Here is a 14669-nt window from a genome sequence, read left to right as displayed (position 1 = left end):
GGAGGAAATGCACGACACAAAGTAATGTCCAGTACCACCCCTATGAACAGGCTGCGTTGAGAAGGCACCAGGTGAGATTTAGGCACATTGATCAAAAAACCCAAGTCGAATAACAGCGGAGATGTTACCTGCAGATGATGTTGCACCATCTCTGGGGACTCTGCTTTCAGAAGCCAGTCGTCCAGGTAGGGGAAACCCTGAATCCCCGACCTCCTGAGATGAGCAGCCACCACTGCCATCACCTTCGTGAAGACTCGAGGTGCGGTAGTAAGACCAAACGGGAGGACCGCAAACTGGTAGTGTTGCGACCCAACCGTATAACGGAGATACTTCCTGTGCGACTTCAGGATTGGGATGTGAAAATGCGCATCCTGCAAGTCGATCGACACCATCCAGTCTCCTTGCTGCAACGCTTGAAGAACCTGTGCAAGGGTCAGCATCTTGAATTTCTCCTGCTTCAGATAAAAATTCTAAACTCTGAGGTCCAGAAACGGACGCAATCTGCCGTCCTCCTTTGGAATCAGAAAATACCGGGAGCAGCATCCCCGACTCCTTTCTTGCTCTGGAACCACCTCTATCGCACCTTTTTGTAGCAATGCAAGAACCTCCTTCTGCAGAAGAAGTAGATGGTCTTCTGAGCAAAAACCCTGGCAAGGAGGATAAGGGGAAGGAAACTCCCGAAAGTGAAGGGCGTACCCATTCTCCACGAGGTTTAAAACCCAAAGGTCCGCCGGGACCGATTTCCAACCCCGCAGAAAGTGGGACACCCGACCCCCCCACAGGGCTCACATGATCTAGGACTGCTTCCCTGAAGCTTCCTTGGGAGCAGAGAAGGCAGAAGATGAAGATGGGTTGCGGCCAGAACCTCTCCGTCCCCTTTGCCTTCCTCTATACGACCTATAGAGGGGATTCTGCTGCTGCTGAGGTTGCCGGAAGGTACGACATGAGGACCTCCCAAATCCTCTAAACTTCCTGGATCCAAATCCCTTAGCAGGAGTCTGTAAACCCAAAGACTTCGCAGTAACCCTGCTATCTTTAAACCTTTGCAAGGCGGAATCGGCCTTCTCCCCAAACAGTTTCTCTCCATTAAAAGGCAAGTCAATCAACGTGGCCTGAACATCTGCAGAAAAACCGGAAGAACGAAGCAAAGTGTGCCTCCTAGTGGCTATCGAAGACCCCATAATTCTAGCCACAGAATCAGCCGTGTCTAGACCCGACTGAATAACCTGCCTTGCAGCAGCTTGAGTGTCTGTGACAACCTCCATAAAAGAAGCCTTTTCTTCTGGCAGCTTAGGGGCTAATAACTTCATAGAGTCCATCAGTGCATGAACATAGCGCCCCAATAAACAAGTGGCATTGGTTGATTTAAGAGCCATGCTTCCTGACGAAAAGACCTTTTTGGCTGTCTGATCAGTCTTCTTAGAATCCCTATTCGCTGGTGTTTGAGGGAAGGCGCCTGACGATTGCTTCGAGCATGAAGCTTGCACCACAAGGCTCTCTGGAGAAGGGTGAGAGGAAAGAAAGCTTGGATCCCCCGCAGCCACCCTGTATCTCCTTGCCACTTGTCTAGATACTGCATGCGAAGAAAGAGGCTTGTGCCAAACGTCCATCACTGGCTCTAATATAGCCTCATTAAATGGTAACAAGGGCTCTACAATTGAAGGTGAATGCAGAACTTCAGTCAAAAGATTTGGTTTATATTCAGCAGAGGGTAACTGCAAGTCCAGCAACTCTGCAGCCTTCTTGATGACCGAATGATAAGGGGCCAATTCGTGTGGTGGTTAAGACATAGCAGAAGAATGCTCCCACTCCGGAGTAGTATCAAGACCACTAGCATCCTGAATGCCTTCCAAGTCATCAGAAGATCCATCAACCTCACCTTCTTCCACTTCCTCCCTATAATGCTCCTCTTCCAAAACCCTCTGGGCCTCTCTTCTAGAACGGATCCGAGAACCCGGCGTCGGCGGTGCCGTTCGCGGAGTCGGCGGAACCGAACGTGGAGTCGGCGGCGCCAGGCTTGGAGCAGATGGAGTCGACATCGGCGTCGAGGGAGGCTCCGAAGAAGGCAAACGATCCATACGAAGCCGGTATGTATCACCAGACGGCGCCGGGAACTGCCACGGAGCCATCGGCAAGAAGGGCATAAAGGGAGCATGAGCATAATGCTGCGGCACTCCCAAAGTGTATGCCATAGGACCCACGGGACCAGATGGTGCGCCGGATGGGAAGGCAGCCCTTTGAAAAACCCCATACATTGCATTGAGGAAATGCGTTGGATCCGCACCCGGAGTCGGGAAATGCGGGTATGGGTTCGAACCTGAATCCGGTCGAGGAGTTTCAGGAACCAGAGCTGAAGTGTCCTCAATCAACTGGCGCCGCAGGTCCAGCTGGCACTGGAGAAGGCTCTTCCTCCTGATCAGGTTCGGCGTCGGAAGCTGGAGACTCCACTGGTGCCGGTGACTGCGCCGGAGTCTGTTTCGGCGAAGGAGATCTCTCTGGTGACATACGAGAAGGAGGAGGAGATGGAGAAATAACTTCCTTGCTTCGACGCCAAGGCGACGGCGACCTCGAAGCCTTACTCCTCGACGATCGGCGCCGAGAGCTATGCTTCCTCTTCTTATGATGTTTGACTTCGAAGAGTGTGACGTCGACGACTCCGACCTCGACTTTTCCTACATCTTCTTTCCTTCTTCGCCTTGGCCATGAAGAGTTCGCCTCCCTCTCATTCAGGGCCCAGGGGTTATTTTTTCTGCAGCAGGAGCAGTCATCCACATCATGGTCCGAAGAAAGGCACCACAAACAATCATCGTGGGGGTCAGTAATGGACATGTAGCCCCCACATTCCCTACAAGGTATAAAACCGGATTTTCTCGCCGAAGACATAGCTTTTCCAGAAACAGTAACCCACGCCAAGACAACAAAGTAGCAGGAGAGTGATGGAAAACCGTTACGCGTCTACGCGCGGAAAAAAGGGAACTGACGTCATCAAGCCGACGTGGCTCACTCATGGCTTCGGTGACGTCATACGGAGTCGCGAGCGGAGCTGAGGTATTATGACGTCCACGTAGAGAGCTGGGGAAAAAAGTTCCGTTGAATGCTGGCGCAGGGGATATTCACAAGGTGAGGAATCCACTGGCAGATGTATCCATCAGAAAAAGGCTGCAAGCTCGGGGACGAAGATTCTTCAGGTGCCACCACCACTTCGAGAGGTAAGCTGGGTAGTTGGAGGATAGGTAGGTACCCAGGAGTCGGGTACAGGGGGCCGCAGGGCGCCTTTTGATGTCGGGAAATCTTACCCTCTGTTGATCGCGGTGGGGGGGGTCCCTGGTTCTCAGGCTGCAGGCGTCGTCAGGTGCATCGAGGTGGGTCCTTGGGTGCTGGATTCGGGGTCACAGTCGCCGGGGGGACTTCCTCTGGGTATTTGTCCACTCCGGCACAGGCCAGGCTTGACGGGAGCAGAGTGTGCAGGGTTCGCGGTTCCGGGCTGATGCCAGGGGTTAGAAACTTGCTTTGAGCAGAGCCACTGCTCATGGGAGACCCAGATGCTCAGTCAGAAGGTAGCCAGGTCCTCTGGGGTTTGTGAGGTTGCTGGCCAGAGGAGGTGCCGGGATTTAGCGGGAGCAGGTTCGAGGGTCGACAGGCCGGTAGGGCTGGGGCCAAAGCAGTTGGTGTCTTCCTCTTCTTAGCAGCTGCACGGCAGGCCTTCTTTCTTCTTGTTCTTTGCTTTTTCGGAATCTGGAATCTGAGGAGGGAAGGTTCAGGGTGCCCCTAAATACTAGATTTAGGGGCGTTACAGAATTGCAAAGGGCAGGGACCAATGGGTCCCTGCCCTGGGGTGGGTACACCCCCTATCCTGCCACTCTCTTGTGGGAGGGAGGCAGTAGCCTAGTCCTGATTGGGCAGGGCGTCCCATCTTCAAGATGGCGAGAGCCCGGAGATGTGCTTCACCTCGCCTCCCCCACCTGAGGGGTGGGGTTGGCAGAGGCTGGCACATCCCGTCCTTACTTGGGGTTTCCGGCCAGTATTCCTGCCAGAGTGGAGGTCAGAACCGGTAGGGGCCATTTGCTGGGTACAGCAAATGGCCTGGAGAAGCTCACAAAGGCGGCATGCCTTTGAAGCTTCCCCCTGCCCGTCCTGGGGGAGGAGACCTTGCACCTCGCCCAGGATGTGCATTGTTGTGGGCCCAGGAGAGCAGGGGCTCTCCTACCCAGGGGTCCAGCAACATGTCTGCTGTGTGGCAGCCTCTCAGACTAGACGTGGATTGTAGGGTAGGTTTCAGGGGGCATCTCTAAGATGCCCTCTGTAGTGCTTTGTACATTAAATCCCACACTGGCATCAGTGCGGGTGTAATGTGCTGAGAAGTTTGATACTAATCTTCTCAGTCTTCAGTGTTGCCATTATGGTGCTGTGGAGTTCGTGTTTGACGAGATCCCAGCACCATATACTCTTAAATGGCAGCACTGCACTTAGTGCCCAGGTATGGACCTGGGTACTGTAGGGGCACAGGGCTCATGCTCCTGTGCCCACACCACTGGCATAGGGCACCCAGCTAGAGGGGTGGCTGATGTATGCCAGGGCAGTGTAGGTTGTGGGCATGGCACATAGGGATGTGTGCCATGTCGACTTTTTGTTTTCTCTTGTACCCAGACACTCAGCCTGCAAGGGCAGTGTGTTTGTGTTAGGGTACAGCGCCTCTAAGGGTGGCACAAGAATTGCTGCAGCCCTTAGAGGCCTTCCCTGGTCACAAGGCCCTGGGTACCTAGGGTACCATTTACCAGGGGCTGACATGTGGCCAGGGTTTGCCAATTTGAGTTTTAGGTATTAGGGAAGGAACATAGGCCCTGGGCACCTGATTGGCAGGAGCCCAGGGCACACTCAGTCAAAGTACAGTCAGCAATTCAGCAAAAAGTGGGGGCATACCATGGAAGAAAGATGGCACTTTCTCACAACAGCCACCAAGACTCCGAGCTCTACAGTTGTTTGACGATGCAGTCCAACCCACTGACCCAGAGGGTTTTTGGAATCCTACAGACTGATTACACTGCATATCACCCCATACACTCTTCATGACTTAGACACCCTGTCCTCCGACGCTTAAATCATTATTGCCGACCTCAGCCCTGCGTCGCATGCTGCCAGAGATGGTGCCTGGTGTAGCCAGAGCAGCACTCTCTAGTAATGCGGTGTGTCTTGATATTGGTAGTAGAGCGTCACAACTTCCCCCTCGTCGCATCTGCTCACCCTTCCCCGCTATCCTCTTTCTACCCTCCCCTCCTCCCCATTGGTTGTTTCTTCTTTGTTAATCTTCGATTCATTATGTATAGCGAATAGTTTACCTGTCGGTGTAGTTTTGCAGCTTGAAGATCTTTCTGGATTCACTATGCTGTGCATTATTCCGCGATCTGGTGGTTGGGTCCGGATTCGCAGTCTTTTTTTTTTTCCGTAGCCCAGGTGGGCGTCGACGTCCCACCATTTGGTGTACCTCTCGTGGCGGCGTCGTGCTTCCTGCGGAAGTCCCACCTTTGTGCGCCATCTTCGGGTTCTTTTTTCCCTCTTTCTCTGGATTTTTTTTATAACCCTAGGCGTTCTAGTAATTTCCATTTCAATATTTCTCTCAGTAACTCCCTGTTCTTTTTATTGTTTGTCCTTCCACCTTCTTCTCCTGCCTCATCTTTCTGGCGGAGGTGGGTGGGTTCGCTAGTGAATCCAGAAAGATCTTCAAGCTGCAAAACTACACCGACAGGTAAGAAACTATTCGTTTTACAGCGTGAATCTTTCTGGATTCACTATGCTGTGCATAGACTTTGTAGCGGTTTGTTATCTTTGTGGCGGCTGGGTGGAAGATGAGCGTTGGTCGTTGAATATATGTTGAAGCACCTTTTGTCCTACTTGTGCTTCCTTGTTCATCTGTATGTCCACGCAGTAGTGCTTAGAGAATGTTTGCACTGAAGCCCAAGTTGCTGCCAGGCATATGTCTTGAATGGGCGTGTTTGCCAGAAAGGCAATTGTTGCCCCTTTTTTCCTTGTGGAGTGTGCTTGTGCCCCCTCCGATAGTTCTTGTCCTGCCTGATTGTGGCAGAATTGTATCGTTAGTGCGATCCATCTTGCGATGGTGCCCTTAGTCACTGGTCTACCCAGGAAGCTGGTTGCGAATGACACAAAAAACAGCTTTGTTTTCCTGTGCTCCTTTGTTCTTTCGATGTAGTGAATCACCGCCTTTCTAGCGTCTCGAGTGTGTAGTGCCCTTTCAGCGCCTGTTGTTGGGTTTTGAAAGAAACTTGGTATTTGAATTGTCTGGTTCATATGGAATGCGGACACCACCTTTTGGCATGAAGTGTGGGTCCGTCCTCATGACGACTCTGTCCTTGTGTATTTGGTTGTAGAGCTCCTGTAGTGTTAGCGCTTGCAGTTCGCTTACTCTGCGTAGCGAGGTTATTGCCACCAGAAAGGCTTTTTTCCATTGTCAGCATTTGTAGAGAGGCCTTGTGTATGGGCTCAAAGGGCGCCTTCATAAGTTCTGTAAGGACTACGTTGAGGTTCCATGCTGCTGGCGGCATTCTTTTAGGTGGCGCTAATCTTTTTGCCCCTTCGAGGAATCTCTTTACTACCCAAGAGGTAAAGAAACTTCCCCCCGTCTCACCTTGTGTGTAAGCTACGATCGCCGCTAGGTGGACTCTTAGCGACGACGGGCATAGATTAGCCTTTAGTAGGTGTGTGAGGTATCTAAGCACCGTTGATTCCCTGGTCATTTTATTTTGCATCTTATTTCTGCTGAACCATATTGTAAACCTTTTCTATTTATCCCCATAGCATTTCCATGTTGTTGGCCTCCTTGCCTCCCGTAGCACTCGCATAGTGCTTTGAGGTAGCTTAAGGTGTGCGAACTGTAAGTCCTCAGGAGCCAAGCCGCTAGGCTGAGGCTCTCTGTGTGTATAACCTCTCCGTTCTGCATGGTGAGTAGGTCTTTTATTCTTGCGAATTTGTGTGGGGGCCCCGGCGCCATTTCCACTATTTGTGAGTACCAGGTCTGTCTTGCCCACTGTGGTGCCACTAGGATCAGCGTCATGCTGCTGGTCCTGCATTTGTTGAGTACCCTGTGTATCAGTGGTATTGGTGGAAAAGCGTAGGCAAATGTTTTTGACCAGCTTATCCATAGGGCATTCCCATGGGATTGTTTTTCTGGTTGTCTGGATGCAAAGTTTTGGCATTTTGCATTCTGGTGTGTTGCAAATAGATCTATTGTCTGTGTTCCCCACCTTCTGAATAGTTTTTGCGTTTCCTGCCCATTGAGCTCCCACTCGTGGGATGCTGAAGTCTGCCTGCTGAGCCAGTCTGCTTCCAGATTGTCCTTTCCTGGTAGGTGTATGGCCAGCAGGTCTATTTTGAGTGGGATGGCCCATTTCCAGATCTCCTGGGCCAGGTTGGATAGGGGAAACAATTGTGTTCCTCCCTGCTTGTTGATGTAGAACATTGCTGTGGTGTTGTCCGTTTGTATCAACACTTTGATTGTACAGCTTCCTCTGGAAGGCCTTCAGGGCTAGCAGTACGGTTTTCAATGCCAGGTAGTTGATGTGTTTGACCGCATCCGCTGGAGTCCACAGACCCTCACTCTGAGCTTGCTCATGTGTGCTCCTCATCCTATCTGGGATGCGTCCGTAGTGATGGTCACAGTTGGGCTTGGAGGTGTCAAGGGCTTCCCTATAGTTATGTTGTCCCTGTTCCCCCATGTTATCTCTTCTTGCACAGCGTGCGTTACAACCACTAGATCCTCCCAACTTCCGTTTGCTTGTGACCATTGCTGTTGCAGCCATTCTTGGAATGGTCTCATGTGTAGGCGTACATTGGGGACTAGGTGAATGCATGACGCCATCATACCCATGATCTTGCTCGCTGTTCTCACGGTCAGAGCTCGCCCCTTCTGGTAGAGACGCGTCTCCTTCAGCAGGGCTATTGTTCTCCTGTCGCTGGGCATGACCGTTTTGTCTATGGTGTTGATCTGCGCCCCCATGAAGATCTTCACCTGTTCTGGTTCTATTGATGACTTCCCCCAGTGTATCGAGAACCCCAGGTTTGTTAGTGTTCTTGTCACCCGCTCTGCCTGTTCCTCGCACTTGTCGCGAGTACTTGCTTTGATTAGCCAGTCGTCTAGGTAAGGATACACATCAATCCCTTCCCTCCGTAGGTACGCTGCTACTGCTGCAAGGCATTTTGTGAAAACCCTTGGGGCGGACTTTAGACCGAATGCCAGGGTTGTGAATTGGTAATGATCCTGGTTGATGTTGAACCTTAACAGGTTTTTGTGGCGCCTGTTCATCGGGATGTGCAGGTAGGCATCTTTGAGATCCACGGTGGACATGAAGTCTCCGCCTCGTATTTGAGGTAGCACTTCTTGTAGCGATGTCATTTTGAATTTTTGCGTTTTTATGAATTTGTTTAGGAATCGTAGATCCAGGATAGGTCTTAGTGTTTCGTCCACCTTTGGGACCAGGAAGTAGTTTGAGTACACTCCCTTGTTCCTTTCTCTGCATGGCACTGGTTCTATGGCCTCCTTTTGGAGTAGTTGTAGCGTCTCTTCTCTGAGTTGAGCAAGCTCTTGACCAGAGCGTTGTCTTCTCTTTGGTTTCTAGTTTGGAGGTCTTTTTTCCAACTCTATGCAGTATCCGTACTGTACGACGTTGAGTATCCATTTGTCTGAGGTTATTTTTTGCCATTGTTGAAGGTAAAGTCCCAGTCTTCCGCCTACTGGTGTTGCATGCTCGTAGGCGTTTGGTTTGTGTAACCCCTTACTGTGCTTACTTTGTGCTTCACCCCTCGGGCTATACTGAGGGTGAGCATTTTCTTCCGTGCGAAGTCACTTTGATGAGGGTTGGTCTCCCCCTCTTCTTCTCTGGCCACGTCCGTTTCCCCTACCGCGAAAAGACTGGTCTCGAGGCTGGTACTGCCAGTTTTGCTTCTGCTGTCCCTGCTGGCTGTGACTTTCACCCTGCTGTCCTTGCTGGAATGTCTGGTGTGACGTTCCCGGCTAGTTTCCTCCCCTTCCGTAGGGTCTCCGAGCTGGGGTGCCTCTTCTCATCCCTCTGAATTGCAGGGCCTCCATGGACCTTGCCGTCTCATTTTCTTTCTTCAGTTGGGTGAGTTTTTCGTCCACCGGAGCACCGAACAGCTTCTCACCGTTGAAAGGGGTGTTCAGTATGTTGTTCTGGACCTCTTGCTTGAATCCTGAAATTCTGAGCCAGGCCTGCCTCCTTCAGTGATTCATATAGCCATCAGCCTGCTCGATGTCTCTGCCCCGTCCAATGCTGTCTTAATGCACGAGTTTGCAATATTCTTCCCTTCCTCCACCAGATGGGAAGCTCTCTGCTGGTATTGCTCGGGGAGATGTTTGATTAGGTCTCCCATCTCGTCCCAGTGCTGGTACTGGTGCCTGTTCAGTAGGGCATTGGAGTTCGCCATGCACCAGTGCATTGCAGCATTTCTCTCAACCTTTCTCCAGTGAGGTCCATCCTTCTGCTCTCCTTGTCGGGAGGCGGCCCTGAGGTTGCCGGTACATTGGCCCTTTTCCTGGCCGTGGACGCAATGATGGAGTCAGCTGTGACTGATCCTTTGATATATGGCGGGTCCTGTGAGGAGTGCTTGTATTTCTTCTCTGTTCTGGGAGTGATGGATCTGTAAGTTCCTGGGTCCTTGAACGCCTCCTTCCCTTGGTTCATTACGCTTTGGAGCATGGGGAGGAACTGGCTCTTAGTCTGGATGGGGAGCAGTGTTTCGAGTAGAAAATCTGCTTTTGGCTTCTCCTCGTCCAATTTCACGCCAAAAGCTGCTGCAGAGCTCTTGACGACCATGTTGTATGCCCCAATGTCGTCTGGCGGCGAAGGCCTCGAAGGATCGGTCTCCACGGGCTCTTCGGGATTTTCTGAGTCTATGTCCTGCCATTCCAGCTCATGTGTCATCGACGGCGCCGAGCCGTAGATAGACTGCTGCTCCTCTTCCTCATCTTCTCCCTCATAGTAGGGGTCTTCTTCCTCTTCTTCAGGATCTCTCGACTGCTCTTCGGTGTCGAACTCTTCCTGTTCTTCGATCACGACGACATCCTTCGACGGTTTTGTTGGGATTTTGAATTTTTTCATTTTCTCATCGAACTCCTTCCTCTGAAGGATGTTCTCCATCTCCGCCTCGAGCCTTCTCTTTTTCTTCTCCATTTCGGAGGTATGTTCGGCGTTGAGCGCTGGTCTTTTCGACAAAGCTTGCGTCAACGCGGCCTTGTTCTTTGTCGCCGAACGCCCCACCTCTTGGGCCTGCTTCGACGAACTCGGTTTCTCAGCGGCCTTCGGCACCTGGGAGTCCTTCTCGATGGATCCGCTGGGCCTTTCGTCCTTGGATCCACTCGCGGTAGTTGAAATTTTCGGCGCCGGTGTTCCTTTCGAGGACTGACTCTGTTTTTCGAGAGTCACTCTCAGATTTTCGGGGCCCTTACGGGGGTTTCGTACTCTACGTGTCTCCTACCTTGTCAGGCGTTTTCTTATCGGTCTCTGCGACCGTGAAGACATCCGGTCCCTCGGCGATGTTGTCTTCATCGTCGGTAGAGAGGCCCAGTTCGTACAGCGACGGGGCCTTACCCTTGCCTTCCATGTTGAAGTTGGCTCTCCTCTGCCTTTCTCTCACCCGGAGTGTCTTCGGCGTGAAGGCGGAACAGGCGTTGCAGTCCTTGCTCTCGTGGTCGATCGGCAGGCAAAGGTTGCAGACCAGATGTTGGTCCTTCTGCGCGTATTTGTGGTGGCAGTTACGGCAGATTTTAAAGGGTGTCTTGTCCATTGCGCACAGAGTGCCCTTTTTCCGATGGGCGTCAAAGATTGAGGATCTCCTCCTTCGTCGTCCCGGCTGTATGCTCTTCCTCTCTGTAGTCTTCTATAAATTCTCCTTCGATGAAACTCGTGTATTTTTCTTCTTCCTTCGTTAAAACTCTGGAGCTTCTCGATGACGATCCAGACCCAACGGTGGAAAAAAGAATCTGAAGATGGTGCACCAAGGTGGGACTTCCGCAGGAAGCACGACGCCGCCACGAGAGGTACACCAAATGGTGGGACGTCGACGCCCACCTGGGCTACACAAAAAAAAAAAAAAACAAAAAAAAAAAAAAAAAAAAGACTACGAATCCGGACCCAACCACCAGATCGCGGAATAATGCGACCCAACCACCAGATCGCGGAATAATGCACAGCATAGTGAATCCAGAAAGATTCACGCTGCAAAACTAATAGATACAACAACGCCATAATGACGCAGCACTGACGTGCTTAATAGAGTCAGAGTCCTAAAACGCTGACACGTAGCCTGTAATAGGGCCTTTGTCCCGGTCTCTAAGCCATCGAAACTCTTAAGATGCCAGTATTGGAGATGTTTGCGTTCAACACTACCCTTTGCTTACGACATGGTTGCCTGTATTAAGTACTGGCACCCTGCATGTCATTTTAGGCCCACAGTGTTAGCTAGGCATGAGATAATGTATGGTCCTTGGAGTTTTGCTCTGCCTTACTCGGTATTGCCTTGAATCATTTGCATGTTCTTGTATTAGGTAATGCACTATGTTTTACTCATGAATGCCAACAAAAACGTTGTGAAACAAAAAAAAAAAATTGGGTAGGTATGAGGTACATTTCCATATTATTGTCTTCTGGGATCCCGGACTTTGGTGACTATAATCTGTTATACATTTTTTTTAAACTCTTAATGGAGCACTTCCAGCATTTAAATGCTCACCTGCTCTGGGGTAAGTGGCAGCCAGTATATGCAGGGAGCAGCTTTGGTCTTGCGGAAGAGGTCATCCAGAAGTTTTGCAGGAGGTTCTTCTTGGGTTTTCTCTGCTGGTAGGGTAGTAGAATGAAGACCAGACAAATTAATAATGCGATGAACAAAGCCGATGTCCAAGCAATAATACATAAACACAACCTGCACAATCCCTTCATCAGAAGTAAAAAGCAGTCTTAAACTAACCTCAACAATCATAACAGTTTCTCATTACCAGCATAGTCCTACATTGTCAATTGCGCCACTTTGAAGGGGAAAGGCGGCAAATACCAGTTTGTTAAAAGCACAGCTGGTAACTGCAGCAGTACACCCAACCGATTATCTAACATCATATAAAAAAGGAAAAGTTATTAGGAACAGGCTACTTACCTCTTCTAACTGGTCTGCAGCTTGCAATGTAGTAACTCCAGCTGCTGTTCATGCTTCAGGTTATATACTGCTGGGGTTTGGAATAATGCAACTTATTTTTCTTACAAGTCTTTTTTTCCTGTTCAAAGAGTTCATAGAATGACTCAAAATCTGCAATGCAGCAGGACAGCCACCCTTATATATGTTTCCTCCTCATCTGCCATGATAAACTGTTAATAACCATTCCAATTTCCTATCAGTGGGGAGACAGGAAGGTCACATGTGAATCTACAACACACGTATACAAATTTTAACAGATAATTAACGTTTTTTGGTTTGCAGCGTGTTGCTGTAGATCACATGCTATGCATGGACCAACAGATCCCAGTCAGAGACCGATTTTTAGCTGGTCGGTAAAGTCCAAGCAATAGATAAAGATACCTTTAAATTCTGTGTTTATCTTGTCAGATTTGAGGTGCTTCAAAGACAGGTCCAATGTCAGGCTATGGCTTCTGATAAATTGCTGCTTATTCTTTTAACATTCTTTTAACATGAGGACTGGTTTTTACATTTCCTGCTCTGATTGCAAAGTAAGAGGAGCTTTAAAAGTAAATTGTGACCATTTTGCTGGAGCACAGAGTGTGAAAGGCTGCAGGATGTTCTTTGCAACACAACAAAGGAAAATGCTACTTACCAGTATGCATCTGTTCTTGGCACGTAGAGCTGCAGAATATCATACTGTTGCATAGATTGCCATCTGGTGTTGGGCTCGGATGCTTGCACCTTGTTGTTGTCTTAGAAGAAGTCATTTGTAGTCACGAGATAGGTGACTCCTCCCTTGGACGATAGTGCGCATGGGCATCAACTCCATCCTCAGATTGTTTTTCGCCATGATGGGAAATGGAGTTTGTAAGAAACAGAAAAGATGTCCATGTGAATGTATCAGAGTAAGGTAACACTGGAGCAGATACAGGATCCAGGGAGGCGGGTGGGCGTATGATATTCTGCAGGTCTACATGCCAAGAACAGATGCATACTGGTAAGTAGCATTTTTCGTTCGATGCATATGAGCTGCAGAATTCATACTGTTGCATAGACTGTACAGCAGTGTCTCCCCTAGCGGTGGTCACCTGTATCTGTTGCAGTGGTTTGGAAAAGTGTCTTAAGAACAGCCTGGCCTACAGAAGCCTGTTGCTTCGCCTGCACGTCTACACAATAGTGTTTGGTGAAGGTGTGAGTAGTAGACCATGACGCTGCTTTACAAATGTCTTCTAGGGGAATGTTCCCTAAGAATGCCATGGAAGCCCCTAGTTTGCATGTTGAATGCGCTCTAGGGGGAATTGTCAATATGCGTTTTGCCTTCTGGTATCAAATCCAGCTTTGGAGATGGGATTTCCTTTATGAGGTGGAGAGAAAGCTACAAACAGTTGGTTTGTCTTTCCAAAAGGTTTAGCCCTGGCATTGTAATAAAGTAAAGCCCTCTTGACATCAAGTGTGTCAAGAGTTCTCTCTGCTACAGAGTCTGGGTTTTGGAAAAACACTGGTAACTCTACAGATTGATTAAGATGGAAATCAGAGATTACTTTGGGAAGTAATTTTGGATTTGTTCTAAGAACCATCTTGTTACGATGTATTTGTAAGAATGGTTAAAGCCTGGATCTCACTTACTCTCCTGAGAGAGGTGATTGTGACAAGGAAAGCTACTTTCCATCGAAGGAACTGCAATTCATATTTGTGTAGAGGCTCAAATGGGGGACCCATGAGTCTAGTAAGGACAATGTTTAGGTTCCACACCGGAGATGGTGGCAGTCTAGGTGGAATTTTCCATTTAAGGCCTTCCATAAAGGCTTTAATTGCCCGTGCTCTAAACAATGACAAATGTCTGTTTTGCAGGTAGGCGGCTAGGGCTGCCAGATGTAATCTCATGGATGAGTATGCAAGATTACATCTTTGTAAATGCAGTAAATAGCAAATGATGTTCTGAATGGAAGCATCTAGCGTGTCAATTTTGTTATTGCAGTAAACGACGAATCGCTTCCATTTGGCTGAATTGCAAGCTCTAGTAGTAGGGCGTCTGGCTTCTTTGATAATGTTCATACAGTCGGGTGGGAGGTTAAGGTAACCAAACTCTAGGACTTCAGTAGCCAGATTGCTAGATTCAGCTGTGCTGGATCTGGGTGTCTTATCTCTCCATGGTTCTGCGTCAGCAGTCTTGGGGAGTGACGTAGCTTTTGGTGTGGAACTACAGAGAGTTCAAGGAGTGTTGTGAACCACGGTTGCCGTGCCCATGTGGGAGCAACTAGGATCATCTTGAGAGACTGTTGCTTGAGCTTGCGTACTATCAGAATGAGTGAGAGTGGCGGACAAGCTTGCGCAAATCTGCCTGACCAGTTCATCCATATCGCATTGCCCTTGGGTGTGTGGCGAACAGATCTATGTCTGGGTGGCCCCATGTGAGAAAGTGCCATTTTTCTTACATGGTATGCCCCCACTTTTTGCTGAATTGCTGAACGTAC

General features: G+C 49.6%; 1 protein-coding gene across 6 annotated transcripts in view; it reads right to left on the bottom strand.

The window, feature by feature from the left end:
• The window catches only part of LOC146870713 (apoptotic chromatin condensation inducer in the nucleus-like), an 851523-nt gene that overhangs the window by 45976 nt on the left and 790878 nt on the right, over positions 1–14669 (bottom strand). For 4 of the 6 annotated variants that reach the window (XM_085646186.1, XM_085646198.1, XM_085646195.1 and 1 more), the window contains one exon: positions 11758–11861. In XM_085646186.1, coding sequence (XP_085502312.1) covers positions 11758–11861 — 104 coding nt within the window. The remainder of the gene's footprint in view (positions 1–11757; positions 11862–14669) is intronic. The other 2 variants (XM_085646194.1, XM_085646197.1) reach the window with 1 other exon arrangement.

Source organism: Triturus cristatus, chromosome 1_1 (assembly GCF_964204655.1).
Source record: "Triturus cristatus chromosome 1_1, aTriCri1.1, whole genome shotgun sequence".
In the NCBI taxonomy this organism is placed as follows: Eukaryota; Metazoa; Chordata; class Amphibia; order Caudata; family Salamandridae; genus Triturus; species Triturus cristatus.
This window is presented reverse-complemented; position numbering and strand designations above follow the sequence as displayed.